General features: G+C 41.1%; 1 protein-coding gene across 3 annotated transcripts in view; it reads right to left on the bottom strand.

The window, feature by feature from the left end:
• Window positions 1-8,299: 8,299 nt before the first annotated feature.
• Window positions 8,300-25,172, bottom strand: part of ICA1 (islet cell autoantigen 1) — a 73,601-nt gene continuing 56,728 nt past the window's right edge. The window contains exons 10-15 of one of the 3 annotated variants that reach the window (XM_056338747.1): window positions 23,496-23,545; window positions 19,874-19,936; window positions 19,704-19,745; window positions 15,569-15,850; window positions 10,381-10,476; window positions 8,300-8,562 (exon numbers count right to left, since the gene is read on the bottom strand). In XM_056338747.1, coding sequence (XP_056194722.1) covers window positions 8,441-8,562; window positions 10,381-10,476; window positions 15,569-15,850; window positions 19,704-19,745; window positions 19,874-19,936; window positions 23,496-23,545 — 655 coding nt within the window. In that variant the 3' untranslated portion in view covers window positions 8,300-8,440. The remainder of the gene's footprint in view (window positions 8,563-10,380; window positions 10,477-15,568; window positions 15,851-19,703; window positions 19,746-19,873; window positions 19,937-23,495; window positions 23,546-25,172) is intronic. The other 2 variants (XM_056338748.1, XM_056338749.1) reach the window with 2 other exon arrangements.

Raw genomic sequence — 25,172 nt, 5'->3', positions numbered from 1 at the left:
CATCCCACGGCATCCTTCCCAGATATAGGGCAGCTTTCCCTCCTCACCATCCTGTCTGGTCCTATCTAAAGAGCCCATATCCAGCCATGGCAGTGCTCCAGTTGTGTAAGCTGTCCCACCACAACCCTGATCCCAGTGAGATGGTATCCCTGGAACTGCGTGCAGGCCTCCAGTTCCTCCTGTTTGCTCCCCGGGCTGCATGCATTAGCGTACAGCCCCTTCAGGGGCCACCCTGACCTCTCAGAAGCATTAGGAGAGCTCCCCACAGTGCTGTTTTCTCTGTATTTTGTGTATTTGGGTCACCTGGAGTGGGCCCGCCCTTTGTCATCTCCAAGATCTCTCTTGAATACATCACCCTGCAGCCTTGTTTGCCAAACCTGGACCACCACTTTGTCACTTGACTGGCCTCAGCAGTGTCTCCATGATGTCTGGGATGCAAGTCCCCAGCAAGCCGCCAACCTCCCTAAATGATGGCATCGGGTTGGCAGCGGGGAAGTTGTCCACTGCTGCTGCCTCCTAGTACTGCTGCGTGGCCCAGGCCTGGCAGGTGCAGGGGCTTCTTGGGACACAGCTCCCATGGCATTGGCCCTGTTCTGCAAATGCAGATCTGCAGGTGGAGCAGCAGCCATCCTCCTGGTGCTGGAAAGTCACCAGCTCCCAGCCTTCACCATCGTGGGAGTCTCCATTTCCCAATCTGGCAAGTACAGGCTCTGCCTGCCCCTCCTGCGTGGGAGTCTCCTTTCCACCATCTCTGATGACTGGGAGAGGTTTCCTCCTCATTGCAAACCAAGAGGATGTGACCTGATCTCCTGCAGCCTTCAGGACTTAAGGCAGGTAGCATCACAGTGTTTTGGGCTCTGGCAGTAAGATGGGGACAGGAACCATCATGAAACCATGAATCATGGTAAGACCGGCCCCAAGCTACGTGACGCTGCCATGGGTGAGGCGTGGTGTGGTTTTGTTCATATGCCCTGGTGCAGAAGCTTAAGTACCTTGGCAGAGATTTTGTCGGTGCTGATGGTGTGTAGATGGGATTAAGTCTTCCCTGTGGAAAGGAACTTGTGGTGATGCTACGCAACAGGAGGACTTGTTTTGAGGCCATGAAAGCATTTTCCTGTATCTTTCCTTTTTTCACTTAGATAACAACATCAAAGAAAAAAAAAAAACCAAAACATTACGTACCTCAACCTCAATTAAGCCTTCCATTAGATACTTCATGTGTTTATGGGGGATGGAGAGGGAACCCAAACCACTTACAGGCAAGCTGTATTGTTCATTAAAAACCACCCCAGGACAAACAGTTCCATCTGCTCCTGCAAATCTCAAGTAGGAAGATGACCCATTATGGATTTTTAGTGTTTCCCAATTGCATTTAATGTTGGCTACCAGGATGGGCTGTTAAAATGGGCGGGGGTGAGAGTGAGGGCCTTGGAGCAGCATCGGTGCAGCCTTTCTTCCTGAATGCCTCTGTTTACTTTTTAATCTTGTTTCCCTTTATACTTTGTTTTGGCGACATTCCCACGGCTTAAACTGTGAGCGGTGAGATGGACCTGCGCTCTCTGAGGTCTATCCAGCCTTTGAAGCGTGGCAATAATAACTGATGAACGTGGCAAAGGCTGGTGAAGCCAAGAGCTCTCCCCCTCCAAGGAGACCCTGATCACATCCCTTAAAAATGAAAGCAAAAGCTGCCAAGTGCTCAGTGTGGGAGTGGGAGGGTTGAAGACTGACAAAAGGAAGACATTGTTCAATTAAGGCTTTTAGTAATTGTTTCCCAACTGAAGAGCAGTAATGGCTGTGCTATCTTGCAGGTAACCTTGGCTGTGGTTTGGTGACAAGTGGAGGTGACCCCAGGCCCTGCCCAAGGGCTCTGGTAGCACTGTCATCTCCCTGCTGTGCAGGCTTGTGTGCCAGCATGACCTCTGCTGCCTCAAACTTTTTTTTTCTTTCCTTTTTTTTTTTTTTTTTTTTCTTTTTTGGCCAAGTCTGCAGCCAGATCAGGTGCTAGAACACTGTGGTGTGGTGGACCACATGTAGATGGGATTGGGATGATCACGAAGGTGAGTCCTGGGCAGGCTTCTGTGACTCGGCAGCATAGGTTGGCATTTTGTGGGAAAAGCCTTGAACTGCTCACGTGCCTCTGGCTCCTTTGCAGCCCTGGCTGCTGTCACCAGATCCAGGGACACCCTTGCAGAAAGGTCAGATCAGCCCAAGACGCAGCTGAACCACAGATCTGAAAAATCCTTCCAGGGCTTGTCTCATTCTTAGGAACCTCTGCTGTCTTCCAAAAATAAAATCAAGCTATCACCCTGCCACGGTGAGGGTCACTCTCTGTTGCCAGACTTTGGTGTTCTGAAGCTCTGGTACGCAAGTTCAAAGCAGAGATAACGGTGGAAGACCACACAGGCTGCCTAAACAGTCCGGGGAAAATATGCAGCTGTAACAGCAAAGCAGTTACTTCAGTGGCCCGTGATTTTAATTTCTGTTTTGTGTGTCAAAGGTTTATTCTGAGGATTGCACTTGGAATAATAGTAGGAGTTTGGCTTTTTCCTTGTCAGATCCTGCTCCTGTTAAGGTTCAGCATGCTTGCTTCCTGCAGCCAGCTGTTATCCACCACCTAGATGGAGTCAGGGTGGATCATTGAATCGTGTAGCGCTTTTACAGTGTTTTTTTCCTCCTCTCTCCAGCCTGTTGATAAAGCAAGCATATGGCTTCCAGCACCTGTCCTGGGGCCCTTCCTACTGCCGTAATAGCTGTGGAAGTCCAAAATAAGAGAAATGCCCTACAGAGTAGGTTTCTGGGCTAGATGAAAGGCTTTGTTTTAAGAGAAGACTGGCTGTAACTTCTTTTAAGAGTTTAGGTAGGTTTGCAGTCACTTCTAAAATCCCTTATCTACTTTTTTTTTCTCCGTTTTTTGGTATTCATTACCCCATAAAGATTCCAACAGCAACCAGTCAGTGTAAATAGATGGCAGGGAGAATGAGCCAGGCCTTCACCTCCAAGCTACAGCATGCTTCTCTCTTTTAAATTTAAATTTTGTAATTTTTTGAAAGCAGCCAAAACTTCACACCCTTCCGCTATGGATTAATTACAAGGTTGGGCGCATCAAGCTTTCACTATGATAGAACAGAGTTAAAAGTTGATGCAGTTGATGGGAATTGTACACTGCTCCCTGCCAAATGGCAGCCTCCTCATTTTGTCACAGACGCACAGAATGGTGTGGGTTGGAAGGGACGTGTAAAGATTTTCTAGTCCAACCCCCCTGCCACGGGCAGGGACACCTTCCACTAGACCAGGTTGCTCAAAACCCCATCCAGCCTGGCCTTGGACACTTCCAATGTCGAGGCAACTGCAACTTCCTTGGGCAACCTGTTGCAGTGTCTCACCACCGTTCTCCTAAACGATTTCTTCCTTATATCCAGTTTAGACCCTACCCTCTTTCTGTTCAAAACCATTGCCCCTCGTCAGGCCCTGGTAAAAAGGTCTCTCTCAGTCTTGCTTATAAGCCCCCTTTATATACTGAAAAGCCACAGTAAGGTGTCGCCGGAGCCTTCTCCTCTCCAGGCTGACCAGCCCCAGCCCCCTCAGCCTGCCCTCACAGGAGAGGTGCTCCCTCGCTCCAGCCATCTCCGTGCCCCCCTCTGGAGCTGCTCCAGCAGGTCTAATGTGGTGGGCTCCTGTGCAGGCAAATACCTTATGTTACTTCAAGAGAAGATGATACCGGTTTCTCATTCGTCAACGATGAGGGGAGAAGTCAATCTTATGCTTAGGAGAGCACTGTTAATGAACAGCTGGGTGATGGGCTGACTGACTGCAAAGCCAGTCCGCCTTGGCGCCGGAGGCTGGATGGTTACCCAAGGCGAGACTTGCTGAACCCGCAGGGCCTGTTTGGCCGTGGTGCCCTGGTTTGCTGTGGTGGCAGAGTCTCCGTGTGCCTGAGCAGGATCTCGGCAGCGGCACAGCTGGGCCCTGCGTGCTAAGCACATGCAGAGCGAGGCCGGCAGCCCCAACAGTGGGAAGCAGCTCATGTGTATGTACCTAGTTTGTGCTAGACTGCCTCAGCGCTCCTGCTTCTCAGCTGAGGCAAACCCTCTGCTGCCTGGCTGTTGGCAAGCCTGGCTGTTGCTCTGCTTCCTGCCTTCCCATATGGTGGCTCGTTTTAAAATAAGATGTTTACTAGGAGCAGAAATTGTAAAAGTAGGCTAACCAGAGGGGGATTTACAGCAAAGGCTAGATGAGATAGTGTGCCTGGGTTGCAGTGAGGGCTCATCTTCAGGTTACTTACCCAGCTGTAGTGTTAAAAAGATCTAGATCTTTTTTAAACCTAAAAAGATCACTGGGTCCTGGCTGCCCCTGGCTGCCCCTGGCTTACGGGCAGAGGTCCAACTCCTGCACCAGGTCCTCACAGATGAGGCGAGGAAGAGGGGGCAGAGGCTGCCTAGCCTGCGGCACAGCAGGGCCCCCTACGCTGCCCAGCTCATCCTTGCCAGCCTGCCCCAGTGCCGCCCTGCCAGGGAGGAGAAAGCAGGTAGGTGATGGACCAAGTGAGCGGAAGCAGTACCTGCATGCTGGGCAGAAGAGGAAGTGGGCTCAAAAAAGTGAGGAGTGGCCCAACACTGGCAGCTACGCCTTTACCATGTCAGTGTTATTCTGGCAATCTGAGGTGGTGTCTTTGCACTGCACTGAAAGGGGGTGGAACTTCCAGCTTTTTCCCTTTGCCCTGGGGCTATTCCACCCCACATACTCAGCAGGAAGCAGCCACCATTCATTCCTTAGTGTGGTGCTCATCCAGCATCCCCTGGCACCTGCAGCGAGGTGCAATGGCAGGTGGGAGTGACAGAGGCCCCTGGAAGATGCAGCATGATGCACAACACCTGGGTGCTGTGTCCTCATCTCAACCTCCTGCTCTGCTGAGCCTTTCCAGGCTCAGATCCTGGAGCTGTCGGGGCTTGTAGGCCTGTCTGCTACACCAGCTTGGAGCAAAGCTGCTGCTAGTGCTGCTTCTCCACTCACGGTCACCTTGTTGCTTTGGTGGTCCTGGGTTTATTAGCATGTGCAGCCCCACCCCTAACATTTGAAAGGTGCTCATTTAAAAGAGGGTGTTGGGGGAAGGCTGCTTGTGGCCCTGCTCAGAGTGCATCAGTGTCATGCCCGTGCAACACTGGATATGGGAACAGCAGAAACTAACACGGTAAGCCATACTCTACTATGTCGGCAGTAAATTCTGATCACTTAAGAGAGCCAGAAATGTTACTTGGAAAAGTTGCTTGTTTGTTTTTCCTATGAGCTTTCCCCTAGGCACACACTCCAGTTCCCCTGATGCAGCTGTTCTTAGATTTGTAGAAACCTCGACTCACCAAAATCAATTATATCAACTTTAACAAACTTCCCGATAAAGGCAGTTAATCAATTACCACTGTTTTCATCTGCCATAGGGCTTCTGCAGCTGGTTTTATTTTAAAACAATCTAATAAACCAGAATATGCAACTGGAATGAAGTATATTAAATCAAGATGAATGTTATGTGTGTAGAACAATCAATCTGTAATTTTACCAGGATGATGAACTACCCTGTTGTCCCAACTACTGCTGAGCCTGTACGCACATCACAGAAAATCTCACAATGGCACTGGAGCTCGGAGCTGCTCTGCAGCCCAGGCTGCCGAGAAGCGCATGCCATATGCTTCATTAGTAGTAGGGAAGTATTGTTTGTAACTCTGTAATTAAGATTTGTGCCTGAAAAATGCCTATTTACAGGATGTTAGCTTTCTTGCTCTAGTTTTCAACTTCAATAAATATTCATGATAATGCATTGTACATAGGGATTTCAACTGCTTTTCTTTAAGCAAAATTAATTGTATTTTGAATACCTCTGGCTCCTTTTTTTTTTTTTTTTCATTTGAAAGTGTGAAAAAATTGCATAGGCTAAAGACTTCAGAATTCAAAGCTAATGCTAATTTCAAAAATCACGTATTACAAGAAATCAATGCTTAGTATGAACTAATTGGTAGTGCAGTTTGGGGGGTGGGGCGGGAGAAAGGGGAGGAAAAAAGCTTGCAGCTGTGGTTTGCCTTGTGTAAAAGAAATGTTCACAGATTGTTTTCTACCTAAAAACATACTGAGGATTCAGAACATCTTTAGGTGAACTTGTGCAATGACCTTAGTTGTTCCAATCAAGACAGGAGTTTTGTTTGGTTTTGTTCTTTTTTTAAATCCTGGGAGTCTAGAATATGTGACTAACAATACAAACACAAACGTTTCCCCCAGTCTTAAAGAACAGTTAATTAGCTTTTTGAAGTCAGTACAGCCTCATCTTTGCTTATAGCCCAACTGCTTCAGCTACTAAAAATGCTAGAGTGGCTTGTCCACAAGTGTTTCAGCAACCACCAAGACAAATGTAATCCAGAGCAAGTTCAGTAACCACAGACCTGCTTAAAGTTGCAAGAATCTGTTCACGATGTCAGTGTTAACCAAGCTGGGCTGAAAAGCAGCCTGTCTCTCCCTTGAGCTCCTAACATTTTTGGCACTGCAGATAATATGGTTGGAGATGAAGAGGATTTCAGGCAAACATCCTGTGTTATGAGTACAAACTAGCACTCGTAAGCGTATGTGTGCCCCAGCATAAACCTTAGCTATTTCCCAGTTAATCCACTCTGTAGAGGACTTAATTACTGCCAGAGATTGCAGCTCAAAGTCAGGAGTTCAGGCTCCCCACTAATGCTCAAGAAAGTTATGTATCTCAGAAAAGATGGCTTACTGAGCAAGGTGCTGCCAGTACTGAACAGTAGGAAATGCTGTGGAAGGAGTCAAGTTTTATCTTTCAAAACAGTTAGGCATCTACATCAGCTTCCATGTCTTAGTTACCAGCTTCAGTGCTGGGGACCTGCGTGGGCTGGGTACTGTGCAAAAAGAAGACCGGACCATCCTTTCCCATTATATATAAAAATATACTGCTAAACGTCTGAAGAACTTCTTCGCCAAAAACTGAAGTAGCTTGACGCTTCCAGGCTATGGGGTGGGATTCTGAAACTACAGTTTTGAACAGAGGTGTTTCAGACTTGCTGAGCGTTCAGCCAGATGACCTCCCGTCAGTACCAACTCCCTGCTCCACAGACAGCACGTAGCTTTTTAGCTAGTATCAAACGCGCGTTAATGCTGCTCACCGTGGCCATCAAATGATGTTCTGCTGCATCTGAGAAGCAGCAGGTCTTCTCAGTTAACTTCTGTATGTATATAGTTATCTTCAGGTTTCCAATGCAGGTACTTAGTTATCTAATACATAATGGGGCAAGGATTAACTAACTGAGTGTACAGTTAACTGGAAGGGAAAAACTTCACCAACGTAAAAGGAAAATCAACTGAACTGAAAAAGGCCAAATATAATAAATTGCAAAGCAGGTCCTATACCGTACACAGAACTTGTGATCTTAAGTGGCTACTGACACATCCTTTTTCCCTTCCTTTGCTGTAAAAGAGAGTGGGGAGGCAAAGGGAGATCAAGTGAATTCAAATTTTCTTACTGTCCTACCGGATTACTGTTTGGAAACAGTGTGAATTATTAGGTAACATCTAAAAACTGGTCATATGTTTTATCTTCAGATGTGTTACATACTAATTCAACGGCATACCAGCATTCCAGTGGGAATAAAAGGTCTTTTTTTGTCAAAATCATTTTATTAAAGTTAATGTCATAACAAGCTCAAAATAACACATGCTTCAGAAATAAACTGGATGAAAGATGTTCTGAACGGAATATGAATAGTTTTGAAGGCATGGCAAAGCATCAGTTGCAAGAAACCTCTGCAAACAGGTGCAAATTCAGTTGGTGCAATGGAGAAAAACCTCAAAAAAGAAGCCTGCCGGGCATGACTTCTGTTTTTGTAATGCAGTTTAATAAGTTAAATCAGAAAGAGCACAATTTCCATGGCTGCAGAGATCCAAATGTATTTCTTCAATAACTAGCCCCAGCACAGGTTTTTCACTGTGAGTACTAACAAAACAAATTTAGCTGACATCTTAACATAGCAGTAATATATATATTATATACATGATAGATGTTTGACTCATGCAGCCTCCTCAGTTATGTAATTTTTTAATTTATTTACTCAAGAAACATTATAAAAAAATAGGTTTGCAATTTTTATTTTACTCCAGTGTTAGTGCTGCATCACCTCAGGCAAAGACAGTGTTTCAGATAATCTAATTTGGCAAGAAATCTGCCCTAATTCTTAACCTCATTTTTGTAAATCCACGTAGAAAATAAATGCAAACTCTTTATACAAAACAAGAGCAAATAACTGTACCCATATAAAAGGGGATTAATTCCCTTGGATTTTATTATCATGGCACATACTTTATAGTTTCACAACAGCATACTAATTTTCATTTAGGTTTTTAAACCCCAAAATAATGTTGATGAACGGAGTTACCATAGTCAGCTGACTCATGCATTAAGCAATTCATGTTCTTTATCAGTTTTCCCAACAGCATCAGGATTGGATAACGGGTCAAGGTCAGCAAAGAGACTGAACCAGGCAGTCAAGTCTTTAGGATTCTTTGTAGGTTCTGAGAAGAAAAGAAAAGAAAGAAAGAAAGAAAAAAAAACCAGGAAGTACAGACCTGTCAGCTATTCTAAACCAAAACTGAATGTTTGACTGAGGTCTAACAAATGCCACCCTATTGTTTAATTTATTACTAAGGGCATTTCTGACAAGAAAATTGGAATGAGTGATGGCATTTTAAAACACTGCCTGTAACAGAATACAGAACTTTAGTAAGAATGAATGTTTTGCATCTGTCTGCCTGTGTCTATTTTATACAGCTCCTCCCACGTTAAGTACAGGAATACTTTAATTAAAAATAGAAACAATCTTGCTCTGTCTAGCTTTGTTTCATGAAAGGTATTTTATTTGTGTGTGCACCTGCATGCCTGCAAAAAAGTAAAAGGAAAGTGAAGTCAAATGTTACTTTCAACCTCTCTTACAGGACTAAATTCCTTTGTCTAAATCCACTTCATGTGACTCTTCTGTCCCCCTATATATGGCCACACAAGGTCATTACTCATCTGGAATGAAGTTTTAACAAGTAAGTATTGGCTGGAGAGAGAGTGGGGGGTACATCTGATAGCCAGTCCCAAGTACAGCTTCTAGTATTAGGGTGTGTTTTTTGATGGATATAAAATAACACGAATCAAGAATACGTTCCAACATATTTTATTGCATCTATGTGCCTAAACTGACATCAGATTTCACAGAGGTCTCCTGCCTTCTCTTATTCCAACAGGGCAGATGTTCATGTTAAAGCAGTGACAACTTTGGCTGCTATGAAGAAGGAATGTCACCACTTGCTTTGTTTTTTGTGACCCTATGCTTAACAGGTATTAATTATACTGATAGTGAAATAAGATGTGCTCTTCCAATCAGAGAAATAATGTCACATGAAAGCATTCTTTGTGACACAAGGAATTTATGGACAAAATAGGCTCCACTGGCATGATTTTCATCTCCACCTCTGCAAGGCTGGAGTATCTGCCGCCTTCACACACACAGATTTCAAAGCAGATGAAGGCTGGTCCTTTTTATGATGAAGGTACTGTGGCTGTGGTATTGCACTCATTTTCAAAACACCTTAACCCTCTTTTTTTTTCTGCTGAGCTGAAACATATCAGTCTTTTAATCCTGGGAGGCAGGGGAACAATACCCTTTGCTCTATTTTTTTTTTTTTTTTTTTTTTTTTTTCCCCTGCACTGAGTGTCTTTGATGTAGCTTCTGATTGAATGTGAATGCACAGGATAGGCTACAAACTGGCAATAAGGGTTCAACGTATTTCTGGTTCACTTATCCATAAAACCCTAGTCAAAATCAGCAGGGCTTTGGCTCAGTAGATGGCAGGACTATGCACTCTTGGCTCAGTTGCAAGAAGTGAATTAAGTTTCAAACAGATCATTACTGATATGATGTATGTTATCAAAAAAATCTGCAATTAGGGCTCTTCTGCCTTATCAGTAGCCTGTATTTTAGTCACAACGTCCTCCTAGAGCTTCGGAACATTGTTTAGCTTAGACAAAGCGCATGCAGATGCTAATCTGTGTGACTCAAAATTGAAGTAGTAAAAGAAACTGTACTTTCAGCTCCCTCATTATATAGTAAATCACTCTCCTGACATACTCCTAGCACTGAAGCCTACCAAAAATACACATACACACACATGTCATACACATAACCAATGCTGAAACAGAGTAGTTCATTAGTAAGCACAAGATTCTTGACATGTAACTACTACAAAAGTAGGTTTTATTATGATAGAGTAACTGAGAGGACTGGAAAGATACAAGAGTCACAGCTAAAAAGGAAACACAAAATGAAAAAAATACATGACTATCACCTTTCACAGGCGTCTTGTTAGCATTCACATTCAGGCTGTTCGGTTTCTGTGCTGGCTGTGGTATAGATGGCGGGCTCACACTGTTAACTGCCCATCCTAAAATTCAATAATGCAGCAGCATTAGCATGAAGAATTACTTTTACTCCAACACCCTCTAAGCACAGTGCACACCTCAGACGATGGAGCAGAATATTATGGTTATGGCCATTTATATCTTTTCTCAAACACAAAAAATCAGGAGTCAGATGCTGCAGACAAGCAGTATCCTTAGGAGGGGAATATCTCTGGATCAGTTTCATCACCTCCAGATTCAGGCAACTGTACTCTTTTCAAACCTTTAACCTGGCCAAAAAAATATTTTTTTTTCCCTTTTACCTAATCACAGTTAATACCTGTTCACAGAAGGGACAGCACAATAATCAAGTCAAGCATAGCTGTAAGGGAGAAGAATATCACTTAGATTTGGGCAAAAATGTCACACATGCTAAACATTTTTTCCACCTTTCTTTACTTTTACAGTTCCAAAGACATTAATTTCATCAACTATTCCAGCAAAAAATTTAATTTCATCAACTATTCCAGAGAGACCTTAGATTTTTAATGTTGAAGTTATGAATTCTGAAAAAAATAATTTCTTGCAAAACACTTGGAGGAATTAATTTCAAGATGCACTACTTCAAGTTAACTTAAAAGTAGGTTTTAATGAAGTATTTAATTTTTTTCTTCACTTGAAAGGATGTTCTCAACAGGGAGAGAGTAACTACGCAGGAAAAAGCAAAACTGGGTATTCACAACTTTTTGTTCTTACATGTATATTCTGTAGCCACAAAAGAGTAATGAAAAATATAGTTAATGAGGCCAGATGAGGTAGGCTAGCAAAATGAACTAGGGGTGTCATACCAAGGAATCATACTAGGAAAAAATGGAGCATTTTTGTCCCTGGCTTAAGACATCTAAATTCTTATGCTTTATCATATTTAGAGGACTGGAGGTCATAATTTTAATTTCAGTAATAACTCCTTTAAGCGTGACCTGATCAATTATCCATCTGTCTCTGGGATCCAGTAGATCTAATTCTGTAGTACTGCAAACAGGATACTCAGCTGTGCACACAGTTAGTTTCCTTATTCAGTCTCTTTTTTCTACAAGTTCACATCCTTTTCTACTCTCTTTGTCCTTCCTCCCCTTACTTTCTCCTCTTTTGAGAGCCCTGTCAGATATTGGTAGCCAGTGCCCTCAGTTACTGTAACAGCCACATAAACCCTTCCTCTCTCCAGCGGATTATTCTCCTCACTCTCTGATCTTACCTTGACTATAAAAGGTCTGAAGCCCAAGCTGTGTTGTTAAAGAGAAGCAAGAAGAGCGTTTCTATAAAATCACATGAATTAGGAAGGAAACTTAAAGCCACAGGCATCCTCTGTATCACTAAGGAAACAAATCAGACACTTCAAAATCAGGACGCAGAGCACTCACATGTATTTGTTCTAGGCAAAGGTGATAAAGGCTTATGAGCTAGCCTGTGCCCACCGAAAAAGAGATTTTTACAGTTTAAACTTCCAAAAAGCAAATCTGATTCGTAAATAATGAGAAGTATGGCGTTAACACTTCAGAAAGACATACTTTTTCAGGTATTTTCTCTGCTTGCGTTACAGAAGAGGAGAATGGCAGAGGACATTATGCACAACTATAGTAAACTGTAATGCTTTTATTTGTTTGGAGAGGTATTGCAAGTGAGTGTTTTAATATGTCAGCGGATGGCAACGGATTAATTGAGTGGCTTAAGCTAATAGGGCCAAATCCTAATTTCAAAGAAATGAATGGGAGTGCTGCCTGGAAACTTTCTGTGCAAGTCCCAGGGACTTCAGTGAGATCAGGAGTTGGCTCCCTGAGACCTCTCTGATGTTTGTTTACACTGTGTGACTGGCAGACCACAGAGTGAAACACTGCAGACTAGTTAACTCCTTTGGAGCCCTCCTTTTGAGTCCCTGGACTAAGGCTTGGCAAGTAGCACATCTGTGAGAGATGGTCTGGTTCTCTGTTCATTGAAACGCAGGTAGCTCAAATACCTCTTAGGAAACAAAAGGAACCTAACAGCAGCAACAAAAACATCTAACCAAAAATGCTCCAGAAAATGTGGGATGCTTTTGTAATGAACCTACCCATCTATGAAGGTATTGGGAAAGACTGACACAGAATTTTTATTGAATACTTTACTTTCATGAATTACGTCTTTAGTGTCCACTCACAGTGAGCTACAAGGAACAACTTTGCTTTTCAAAACCAAACTGCAGCCTATCAATGTGAAAGTAGTTGTTGGCCCTAAGCCTGTTCTGGTTTGCCTGTTCAAAGGACGGCTTTGTTACGTGACTAGACAAAAGATTATTGCCGAGACAGCAAGGAAACCAAACAGCTTACTTTTCAGCTAGCATCTTCACAAATGTTACCACAATTAAATTTGGAAGTGGAAATGGTGAGCTGCACATTTTCTTACCAACTAGAATATACACACACAAGTAGGGAAGATAAAGAAGAGCCATTAGTGGTACGAGTAAGTGAGTAAATGAGGCCGCAATCAGGAAAGAGAAAGCCACTGCTCTCTCTGAAACAGTGGAAAGGTGGTGAAACTACAAAGCTGTATCTGGAGGAGAAACTAAAAAGGTTTGTTGGGACTGTGCACAGCAGATTTGTTTCATATGTGTGTGTAAATATATATATATGTATACACACACACATATTTATACGTATTTTAAAGCAGCACCTGGTAGTCCCATAGCAATTCAAAGTCCCATTGTGCTAGATCCTGCCTATAAATACAGCCAGAGAAAACTCCAAGCTGGGAATTCCTGACCGTAAGAGTTTATAACCTACATAGCATTGTGCCTGTTTTACAGATTAAGATCTGAGGCAGAGAGAAAACAAAGCCCCAAAGATTTATGAGCGTGCTTAACGTAAAATAAGTAAGTAATCCCACTGAAGTTAATAGAAAAGTTAATGTGCTTAAAGTTAAGCATGTGAGTTTTAAGAATCTTTATGGTTTTAAGGCCAAATTCACACAGGAAGTATGCAACATTGAGGCTCCAGTGTAGCACCTCACACTGAATAATTATGAAGCAATTCTACCAACTGGGGGAGGGGGAACACATGTAAAAGATGCATCACCAGTCCTCAGTAAAAATATCCATAATTCATATATTCTAATACTTCCAACTCGTATGTTTAGGTATGTTTATACTGCAGTTAGTATTTTATTTAAAAAAAAAAGTCTGTTCCCAAATTCATTGAGAAGGTCAAAGAAGTGCTGCGAAGTGAAACGATATGCAGTTTAAGATTAAAGATGAGATTTCACAAGATGCAAAATGGATGGAATCTCACCTTCTGTTAGAAAATAAGAAAAAAAATAAGAAAAATAGTCTAATAAAGTTAAAGAAAGACATTTTCCTTGGCAACTAGAGTCAGCTGGGAACATGCTGATTATCAGATACAATCACTCATCTGATTAGCCCTGACTTTTCAAATGCCAGTAGATCAATTACCATCATCTTCTGCCAAAACCTTGGAAATCCATTTGAAAACATCAACATATTTTATTCTTCCAATACAGATTTATTCTTTTTCTTATACAAAAAGATTCTGGGATGCCAGGATGACTGCAATGGATTTTCCATTTCTAGTGTTCCTGGAATGCAACACACCTGAGTTCTGATTTTGAAGTGCTAACAGTGCAGCCAATGCCAGTGTATTGTGCAAATGAAAGCATTAACAACCACCTCAGAGAGGATGCCCAGCCCTGTTTGCCACCGACACCTCAAAAATATTTTTCCTTCTAAAACATGTTTATATTTAGAAACATGTAAAAACTCTGAAAAAAATAACCCATAATATTTCTGTTGCTATTTTCAGTAATTTGCTTAAGATGTGTTTATGTCTCTGTATGAGGAAAGGTATTTTTCACTGTTTGTTTTCCCCCTTTCAATAGATACTATGTCTGCTTCTGGTTACAAACTGTTTTGACAATGCAACAACTAATTCTCATTATTTTTTTAGCTTGTGTTTTATAAGGTCAAATCCTACTCTCTATCAGTCATACTCACATATGCATGTTCCTCATCATAAAAATACATCTAAAACTGTGCATCACGGCAAATGTCACTCCCCCAGTTTCCATCTAAGCACTGAAGTCCGTGAACCCAAATATCTTGCTTTAGGGGTGGTGGTGGTAACTGTATCAATTGTAAGGTAAATTTGACTTTCTAGTTCCTGCCAAAACATCACAGGTGATTTTACTTTATGTATGACTGCCACCAGTTGCATGGGTTCCAAGAAGCAGTCTTCAGGATGGAATCAGCCTGCTAGCCTTTCCTGTGTCACTCTTCCCCAAATGAGATTTAACTTAGGACAGAACTCAAAAATTGAAGGCTCTCTTCCAGCTTGCAAAGCCCTAGAAAAAATCTAGAAAAAATGTGAGGAGGACAAAGGTAGTTGCTGTTGGCTGGTTACCACCAGCCTGCCTTCCTCCCTCCCTCCATCAAGGCCAAAGCAGCAGCAGGAAAACTCTGCCCTAGTCCCCCCCTCTCCTTTCTTTTCCCCACAGCAGCATGGAAAACCCAAGAAAATGAATGCATAGAAGAAAGGGTCGCATCAGCAGATAACCAGCCTACAAGAGGAATCCACCTGTATGGTTGCCAGCATGAGACAATGCATTCTACCTTACCTATATCCCTACACACAACAGTATGGGATTCTTTGAAAAAAACCCAGAAATAATCCAGTGCAATTGATTTTCATTAAGTTGTTTAAAAATAGTATTTCCAGACAAAATACAGTAACCCATTTTAGGTTCTCTGGTCCCTTAACAGAGACAGAAGTTGTGATTTAAATAGCAAAACCCACTCAAACAGATTTTCTGTTACAGAAAAAAAAATAATATCCCAAAGGCCTACATAAAATTTCAGGAAGCTCAATGAAAGACAGTAATTTTGACTTTAGGTTTTAGGGCACTTCATTCACAAGCACTGGATGAGCAGGGCTAGAAAACCAAATATGCCACTCATGTTTTCCTCCAGGCACGCTCTGCTTTACCTTCTGGGTTTCTGCAGCTGTGGCACAACATAAGCTGTCACCATACTTCTACATAGCAGAAAACCTAAAGCCAAAACCAAAACGCTAAGAGAACAAGATAAGCTCTCACCATGCAAAGATGATTGCAAGTCATTCATGTTTTGGTCTAACAGTTGTGAGGGCAAGTAGCCTGATGGTGTTGGTGCCCCAGAAGATGAAGCGTTCTCCACATCTCCAGCTGAAGAGTTCACAGAGAGATCAGCAAGTGCAGCCTGTCCAAAAACAGCTGTCCACTCTTTGCTGAATTCCCCCTCATCCAGGGAGGAAGCGTTGAGGATCTCATTCAGTAATACCATGTCATCCTTGTCACCAGGTTCTGACTCCAAGGACTTCACAAACTGAACCTTTGAAGCTGTCTCAGAACAACAGAGTCAAGAGAAATAATTTTTTAGACAAAGAAAAGAAGGAATCTTTTAAAAATATCCAATCTAGGTTCTGTATGTGAAGTGAGATGGAATATTTTTGCGTGAATTTTTGTTGTTTTCTCTTTTAGACCCAATTCTCTTGGATGGCTGGGCTTGTAGCTGATGCAACAAATAATTCCATGATTATCTCAGATAACAGCAGTGAGGTTAAGACTCATTTCTCATTAAAAACAATACTACAAGTATGCTTAAAAAACAAATAAACACCACACCAAAATCATTACATAGTCTAATATTTAAAACATTGGGGAAGACTACTTTTATGTTGGTTTTTGAAGCATAAAACTGCCAAAAATTCAGAATGGTATAAACTGAAAATAAGTAAAAGTCGGGGATTATTCCAGAATTTTGTGAGAACATACTTGAGATTACTTTGATGACCTTCTGAGCAGTGCTGGAACTATTGGGGTATTTCCCCATGAGAACAGGTTATGTTACACAGGGTTAGACTTCCACGCTGTTCAATGCTGTAGTAACCTTTTTTCCCCTCTTTTAGGCTGCTGAGAAAGAACTGGGGCCACTTTGCTTCTGACTCCCCTTGCTAGTTTTTCTAGCACCAGTGCTGCTGCTGAAGAAGCTCTTAGACCACTTGAGCCATTACTCCTCAAAAAAAATTGTTTTCCTATTTTAGAAATGTTGAATAGTTATACAAAGTACATGAAACTTGTAACCAGGATCCTAACCCTTCTCTCTAGCTTACAAAGTATTTGGAAAGTGAAAGAACTATCAAGGAACCCAAAGTGTTATTTTACTTGGAAACCTTCAGAGCTCCACTGTGGCAGTATGCAGAGGACAAAAATGGTGGTTAACAACGCTGATAACGTTATGTCACCGAAACTCTGATCAATTGATCTTAATTATGCTTGTTTTGAACTTGTGGTAAGGCACAGAAGCAGCTTCAGTTTTCCAAGGTTTGGGTAGATCAGCTGAGCTCTCCAAGTTGCATACAACTTGCAAATATGTTTTTAACCCTTTTGGGTTAGGATAGAAGACTGATAGTAACAAAGTGGTTGCAACAGGCCATTTTATTTAAATGTAACAGCCTTCTCAGCAAAGTTCCCTTTTAATAGCTGTAATAATTTACAATGAAATGACTGAAGTTGAGTCATAAGAGAAAAAAGTGCAAACCTGTGTTTTAAAATAGGCTGGTGAGTCAGCATACACACCTACGTACTAAGAAACAAATAAACCAACACATAATATAAGGATTTTATTCGTTACTGATCTCAGCTCTGAGATTCATCTCCTTTCTAATTCACATTTTTATATACCTCTGTACTGCCTGACAGGGCCCAAAAATTAGAAATGGAAACATTACAAACACGTCAATCTCCTGATGCTCCCACTGGACTATAACTAAAATACAATAGAAAACAATTTGTTCTCATGAATTTTCAGGCTGGTTTGTCATCTTCAGATAAACAGCAAAGAATATTAACATTGTCCAAGCACCTACAATTCCTCCAAGCTATTCAGCAGGTGAGGCAGATAGGTAAATCCTTCCATAGGGGAAACACACTCGCTGTTTCAAAGGTACTTAAGAACTCTATGGGGCATCACCAACTCAAAGCTGCTTTCAGGAGGCCCCTTTGTGAACTTGGAAGCCTTGCAGGGGGACATGCAAAGGGAGCATTAGTAACAGATCTGCTAAGACCTACTGCCAACACTGTACCTAATCACAAAAGACCTATAATGGAACAAAAACTTTGCAGCAACACAGCTCAGAGCAAAGTTCTGCTTCATCTGGGTAGCCCATTGCAGTAGTCCCATTATTACTGGGAGAGAAAGTACAACATATAGCTGAACATCTGAAGGGCCATTAGGTCTTCCACCAGAAATCAGGAATGACACATTTCCTTGTCTCAGCAGTCTTTCTGATATTCCTGCAGGGACAACACACCTGGGGCAGGGGAGGATAAGGTGGTGCTTAGGCTCAGGCTACCTTGAGTAAGCAGCAGTAAGTTCTACTCTTATTTGCAGTAAAGGTTATCTTGAAACCAGTCCTGCTTATCAAGATACTACTCATGTGGTATCTCTGCTAGATTACTAGAATGATAGGGACTTTGTTACCTCACCCGTAACTCTTCTATTACTACTCTTCCTGTTTCTCACCGCCTGTTTTCAGTGTCAAAATCCTTTTTTTGTCTGCACATGCTGCCCCTAACCTTAAAAATGTCCATGAAAAAAACCCCAAACTCCCAATAAAACACTGAAAAAACAATGTCACTATATTCCTTTTTGTAGTTGTTTGAACAAGCCTCTAGCAATGCTCATATTCCTTTGCAAACATGCCTCGTTTTGCTGGTATTTAAGAAAAATAAATGGGATGAGAAACTAAAAATATTTACAACCATACATGATTGGAAATACAGGATAAAGACTTCCTTCTGAAACACACACCAAAGTGTACCTCTAACTATACTACTTCACTTAAAATAATCCAATACTCATTAGCCTAAAGCTAGCTAGCATGTAAAATCAGTGTAAATGGCCGATACTATAATATTAACATAACCATCCTTATCTGATGTAGCCACCCCACAACTGTTTTCGTATTAAGTACTTGACTAAAGGAAAAAAAAATAGCCTTCTAACTGACATAGCTAAACTTGTATGACCAATACTTGTATGCAGTATCTGCATCTCCACTAAGAAGGTCCAACAAATAATAGAACTGAGTAAGCGGAAAACCAGAAGAAAAAAGGCCACTATCAGACTTGCATCGACGTTTTCTATTAGGCACAGAAGGCATCACTACCTTATGTACCCACAGATTAGAGCTGCTTCTGCACAGACAGCTCAGGACCGTTCCCTGTTTGTACCTTTATGGGCGATTCCCCACACAGGTAGTTTCCCCACAGCGCAAAAGGCTGCCTGTGGCAAATCCAAAGTCAAGGTGTTTGCAAATGCTCTCTGCCTTACCCACCATGAAGGCAGTGCCTTAAATACCCCAAATTACACTCTCTGACTAAACCGCAGAAAGGGATTTTTTTTCTTTGCTTCTTTACTTGCTTTTTGCGTTGCCACAGTTGCTTTTATTGTTGTTGAAGGTTTTTTTACTCATTCCTCTGAGATGTTTGAGTGAAAAGCAAATTGGAAATTATAGGCAGTACTCTTACCACATATGAAAACTCAATATAAAACTTTTAGCCAGATCTTTAATGTGTTACATGGTAAAACAGTATACTTGGAAAAAAACAGCACATCCCCTTGAGCTGCCATGGATCTAACAAAAGTGTAAGGATAGGAGTAGAGCCTGGAATGAAAAATTGCTTTCTCATGTGTGTATGAGAACAGCACAGCAGATTTAATTCACTATCTGGCTGAAAGCAGTCATCAGCTCTTATATGGTTTTAAATGGACTATATAAATTGTTTCTGATATGTACATTTCTGATATAAAATCTTGTGGTTACTAGTGTATTGCCAATCGGTTGTGATACAACAACTAAAGAACCAAAAAGAAAAGTTTGTGAAATGTTATAGGAGGGGTAAGGATTACAGTGGAACCTACTTCAGCAGGGCAGATACGATACAGTCTGGTATACCTAATTTTGAATCCCTGTTACAATGTGTTTTATCCCCTGGAAGGTTTACTTCTTACTGTTACATCAGAAATAGTGCATCTGCATGTATATGAAGTTGAGTTTCTTTTAACACTGTTTAAATAATGCAGCTGAATAATTTCATTCAACCTCTCAGATTATGAAAACAATTAGGATCCAAGATGAAAAGTATACTTGAAAAGCAGATGAAAAAAACATGCACAAATGTTGCATACCATTTTCTTGAGGCTGCAGGTCTACTAAGTCATCTATGGCACCTAAAAGCAAAACAAAACAACAAAAAAGGAAAAAAAAAAAGAAAAAAGAAAAGCAACAAAGGAAGATCTGCAGTACACTGACAATCAGTATGTATAGCCCCAAAGGCAGTTTTCTTAAGTCTCTTCACCTGAGTTCTGCTTGTGGTTACAATTTCCTTGTAACGTGGATATGACATCCTTGCCATTGTCAGCTGTAATTGAGATCCATAAACATGTCAAATTGCACTTGGCACAAGAACATGCTTGTAAACAACGTCACTGTAAGATCAACATGCAATGGTTGTTTGGATTCACATTTTAAATGAACCTGGTCACAATGGATGAAAGACTCAAGATATGAGCATTTCTAAGCGGTGGGGCAGATTTCGTAGTAATAACTTGGGGGGAACCTTCCTTTGAATCACCGCCCTGCCACACTTGCCCATCTCCAGTTTGAGTGCATCCAACAGAGACAACTGAAAAACTCAGACGGGTCACTGCCGTCCTTCAGAAGTGGGGACACTTCTTTCAGAGGCTTGCACTTACACAGGCCAGGAGAGAGCACAAGAATGCCAGGACCTCATTACTCCCTAAATCACCATCCTTGACAATATGTTCTTCCTCATGACACCGACTCTGGGAATGGGGAAAAGGAATCTTCCCCCAAAGCACCCCAGGTCAGTATATAAGCACCTCTTCTGCAGGAAAATAAATGGGCTAAGACCAATAGGATGGAAAATGTATAGCTCAGCGTTATAGGCTATGAGAGGTGAAAAAACCACCACCATGTCCCAACCCTAACTAACCTTAAGTTCTGAGCAAGTTTCTTAGATTAGACACAGAGTCAAAACAATCATCTAGATTCCATTTACCAGTGAAAAGAAAGACGCTTCTCTCAGGTGATTAATCTCATTTAAGATATGTAGCAAAACAGGAGGGATGAATTACCTGCTGAACATGCCTTTCTCTCCCCATTAACTGTTGAGGAACTAGACAACTAAGTCTGTAGCTCTAAAGGCAAATGAAGAGGTTGGTTACAGTATTATCACAACTGCAAGGCAGATCTGCTGGAAGCCTCAAACTTGAGGCTGGAAAGGAGAAACAAAATTCTCCATAGGGGAATAAAAACTGAATGCCAAACCCTTTCTAAGGCCTGTTCAGCAGAACTGCATGAATCAGAACAGCTTGCTGTTTGAATCGTATTATTTTAACAAGGCTTTACCAGGACAATGACAGAAACATGCTACCTGCACTAGAATCAGCTGGTCATTTAAGGACCCATGATCACATCTTACAACACCAGATATAGATAGGAGAGGCATAAACACACGTGGACAAATAGACATGATGCTTCCATAAAAGGACAATGCACAAAGCTAAAGGGGAAACACCCAACCTAAAGTGACTGAAAAGGGGAGAAAAGAAAAATCAGAAATGGAAGTTCACGAATGGTGGGATATGGATGGCCGCAATTCTGTAATGAAGAAAGCACAACTGTTGCTGAAATCCTGCCTTAGCTCTGTTGTAAACATGATGGCACCAATCTTAAAAACATCCATAGTATATTAAGGGAAAATCCAGCGCAAATGATAAAAAATTGCAAGTCATGAAGTAGTTGATGAGGAAAACTAAGAAGAAACACAGCTCCATCGCTAGTAGCACTACATTTGTATTACTTTAGTTCATATAGAGTACTTTAAGAAAAAAAAAAATCTTAGCAATGGCACAGACCCACTAGTGTATGGAGATGGAAAAATTTAGCTGAGCAGGCAGAAGTATTCCAAAATACTTCAGTTCCTTTTAGGGGCGACGGAGAAAGAGAAAGCACAAGTTATTTATATTATGGATGATGGTGAAATATTTTACAGTCCATAAGTAACTGAGATTCTAGAAAACATCTGTTAAGAAAATACAAGCCAGATTTTGTATCCAAGAATATTAAAATATCTCATCAAAGAGATATCTGATCTAATTAATTGCAAAATGGGTGAAACATCAAAACACCGGAAAAGTGGTAATATTGTGTCAGTATTACAAAAAACACCCAAACAACAACAACAATAAACGGGGTGACTCAAGTAACTGTAGGTAGCTTATGGGCTGGTAGCTCACCACTACTCCTAGGCAAAACATTAACTGAATCCTGTTCAGTATGGGATTCAGCAAAAGAAAACGAGCATAATAAATGCTCCTATAATAAAAGGTGCTTTTATGGAAAGCAGACCTAGTTAAAAAAACCCAACTAATTTCATCCTTTGATAAAGCTATGAACCTTCTTTGGTAAAGATATTTGTTTAGAAACAACTTGACTTTGCACTGCATAGCCTTCCAGCTAAAAAGTTAGCACTGCATAATATCTGTAATGAACATATTGAATGGATTAGGAACATGACAACTAACAGATGTCAAAAAACAGTTGTTAGGAGAAATAATTGCAAAGTAGAAGTGTTTTTAGTTTAGATCGGCAAGGTTTAGTGTTATATCGATCACTATTCAATGGCTTTAGCACTCATCTGGAAGTAAACACAATATCACTCTTGAAAAAATTGTGCAAACAGACTATAGAGGTGGTCATTCAGTTTCTGTGGTCAGAGCTGGGAGAGTTTTATACCACTGAGTCGTAAGTCATATCTCTAGGAATAACAAATATAAGCCATACTGCACAAAGGAAGAATGAATCCTGGAAAGCTGTGCCCAAAAGGAACTGAGACTTGATAAACAACAAATTCAAATACGAGCTTCTAACTTGATGTTGCAGCAAAATGAGATATCCTTCTTGGATACAGAAACAGGAATGTGATTTTGCCTTCCAGAAACATGACAGCAGAGACCAACATCAGAAATGTCTTGCACAATTATATATTTCATATTTTTAAAGGGATGTTCTAAAGTGGAATGGAAACAAAAACTTCAGAAATAAAGGAGTAGGGAAGATGTCTCAAGGCATCAATATGCTTAGCCTGTCAAAATGAAGATCCGAGAGGAGTCTTGATTTTAAGTATCTTCATGGAGAATACAATACCACATATTAAAACGATTCTCCATTCATTTAGTAGAAAAAGATATAATATAAGCCATGGCATTACTTTGCCTGGAAGGACCTCTGGGGGTCATCTTGGCCAAGATCCTTGTCAGAGCAGAGTCAGCTATGAACTTAGGTCAGGTTCCACAGGGATATGTTCTGTCAAGTCTTAGGGATCTCCAGGGAGGTCTTCAATCAGGGAGGACTTCAAAAAGTCCATGCACTTTTTCCAGCACCTCACCACGCTTACTGTAAATGCTATTTTCCCTTTCTGTCACTTGTGTCCACTGCCTCCCATTCTTTCACCATGCACCTCCAGTTAGAGCCTGGCTGTGTCACCGGGTAATACAACCTATCAGGTCATTAGCAGCAGCTGAATATGACTTTGCCTAACTTTTGGGCAGAAGTTCTACTGAATTCATCAAGTTCTTCACATAGTACATGTTTAATCACTGGAACAAACTAGCAAGCTAAGTGTCGTGGTTTCCTTGTCTTGACACCTACTAATCCGTAGATCCTTTCCTTGAAGACATGCCCAATGTAAGAACTATACTTTGGAAGACAAGCTATTTGACCTATCTAAGAGTAATAGAATGACATGTAAGAGATTAGTTTTAACAGATATTCCTGGCCTTGAGTTTGATGCATTTGTAAGGATTCGCTGGGTGAAGCTGAACATATAGAAAACAAAAATGAAAAAAACATGCATTACAGCACTCAGAAAGTTATGATAGCGTGAAATAAAATACCTGAATAGTTTGACTCCTTGGTATGGCTTTCCTCATCTAATGATATCAACCTTAATTTGAAAGAATAAGAGAAAAGTTGAGAATAGTATTCTAAGGCTACAGAAAAATAATACATTTTTCTCTCTTTGGTCACATCACTATAAAATCATATCAATAATAAATAAACAATAATTCAGATGGGCTCTTGCATTTGCTGTAATGCTGGTTGGTTATTTAACTTTTACTATTTCATTGGTGGAAGTCTGTTAAAACCAAAATTAGATTGAAGACCAACTATCAAAACCTACCACCTTTCCATTTTTAATCTAACTAAATCTCTGTAATGAAAAGTACAGTGAATTTGGTTTTCCAGATTTGGTCTTTCATAACTATCATGAAGGAGATACAACTGTCCCCCCAAAAAACCCAAAACCGAAAAAAAAACCCCACTTTGCAATTGTCTTTTTAACAGCAACTAATTAAAAATCAACAGTCACGTGAGTTTTGTCCTATGTCAGCAGATTTCTAGAAAAACACATCAGCAGTGTTGATGAAAAAGCTCTTGACAGAAAAAAAAAGCTGGGGTTTACATGCAATTCTTATACAAATTGCATGTAAAAAAATATACTCTTCAATGAAGAGTACATACCTTCTAACTGCTATTACTTTGTGTAACACCATTCAACCAGTAGGGAATGAAGCAGCCACAAGGCTGATGTGGCACTGAAGAGGACTGACTGTGCAGGCACATCCTCCCATCCCCTAGTAGCTACAGGACAGGAGGAGCCACCTGCCCTGCTCTTGAGAATAGGCTTGTGGCAGAGCAGAGGAGAATTAGATGCAGGCTATACTCCAGTATAATGAACGTTTAGTGTGAATGGGAAGTTCATGAGGATTTTAAAAGCTTTGCTTTGAGTAATTCTTCTAGAATTTTTGATGTTTATTTATGGTTTGTTTTAGACAGCAGAAATGGTGACATTTCCCTCCCTGTTCTTTGACAGACAAGGAAAAATACAATCCATAAATAAAACCAAGGACAATCATGACATGGCATGTGATGCATTTGCTGGTAGGTGCCAATGCGCACATCTTGCCTAAGTCATGTGTTCATTCTAGAACTTTATATTCAAACATTGAGGAAAACAATTGTTTATGAAATTCTTTATTATTGTCAGGAGATGCAGCAGATTCAAGGAAGTGCTGTGGCAACAACCACCTGCTAAAAGGTACTTGGGTGAGTCTTTTCTAATCTGAATAGCATCAAGCCTGGCCAATTTATAAACTGGTTTTTGCCTTTGGTTCTGAATCTAAACAAGTAAAAGGAATGCAAAACTGAAAAATCCATTATTACAAATAACCGAGAAAAATCCACTAATCAGTCAAGCTGTTCTCTGCTTTTTGACAACTGATCCTTTGCTGGGTGCTTCATTTAACCAGGGATAGTCAAAACAACAGGTGGCAGCAGGATTATATCAACACTGCATCTCCTCGCAACTGAATCCTGAATCCTGATGGTCCCGTAGGGGAGGGATTGCATCTCGTTCTCCTGTTCTCCGCTCCCCACAGCAGCCCATTCATAAGTCTCTCAGCCTCAGAACTACAGGTAACTCAAACCTTGATAGCATCAGCTCACTTAGATGTACTATATACTAAATACCTACTGCTTCATTGGATTACTAACTGATGCTGTATACATTA

Source organism: Falco biarmicus, chromosome 4 (genome assembly GCF_023638135.1).
Source record: "Falco biarmicus isolate bFalBia1 chromosome 4, bFalBia1.pri, whole genome shotgun sequence".
NCBI lineage: Eukaryota > Metazoa > Chordata > Aves > Falconiformes > Falconidae > Falco > Falco biarmicus.
The sequence above is the reverse complement of the archived record's forward strand: the minus strand, read 5'-3'. Positions and strand labels throughout refer to the sequence as shown.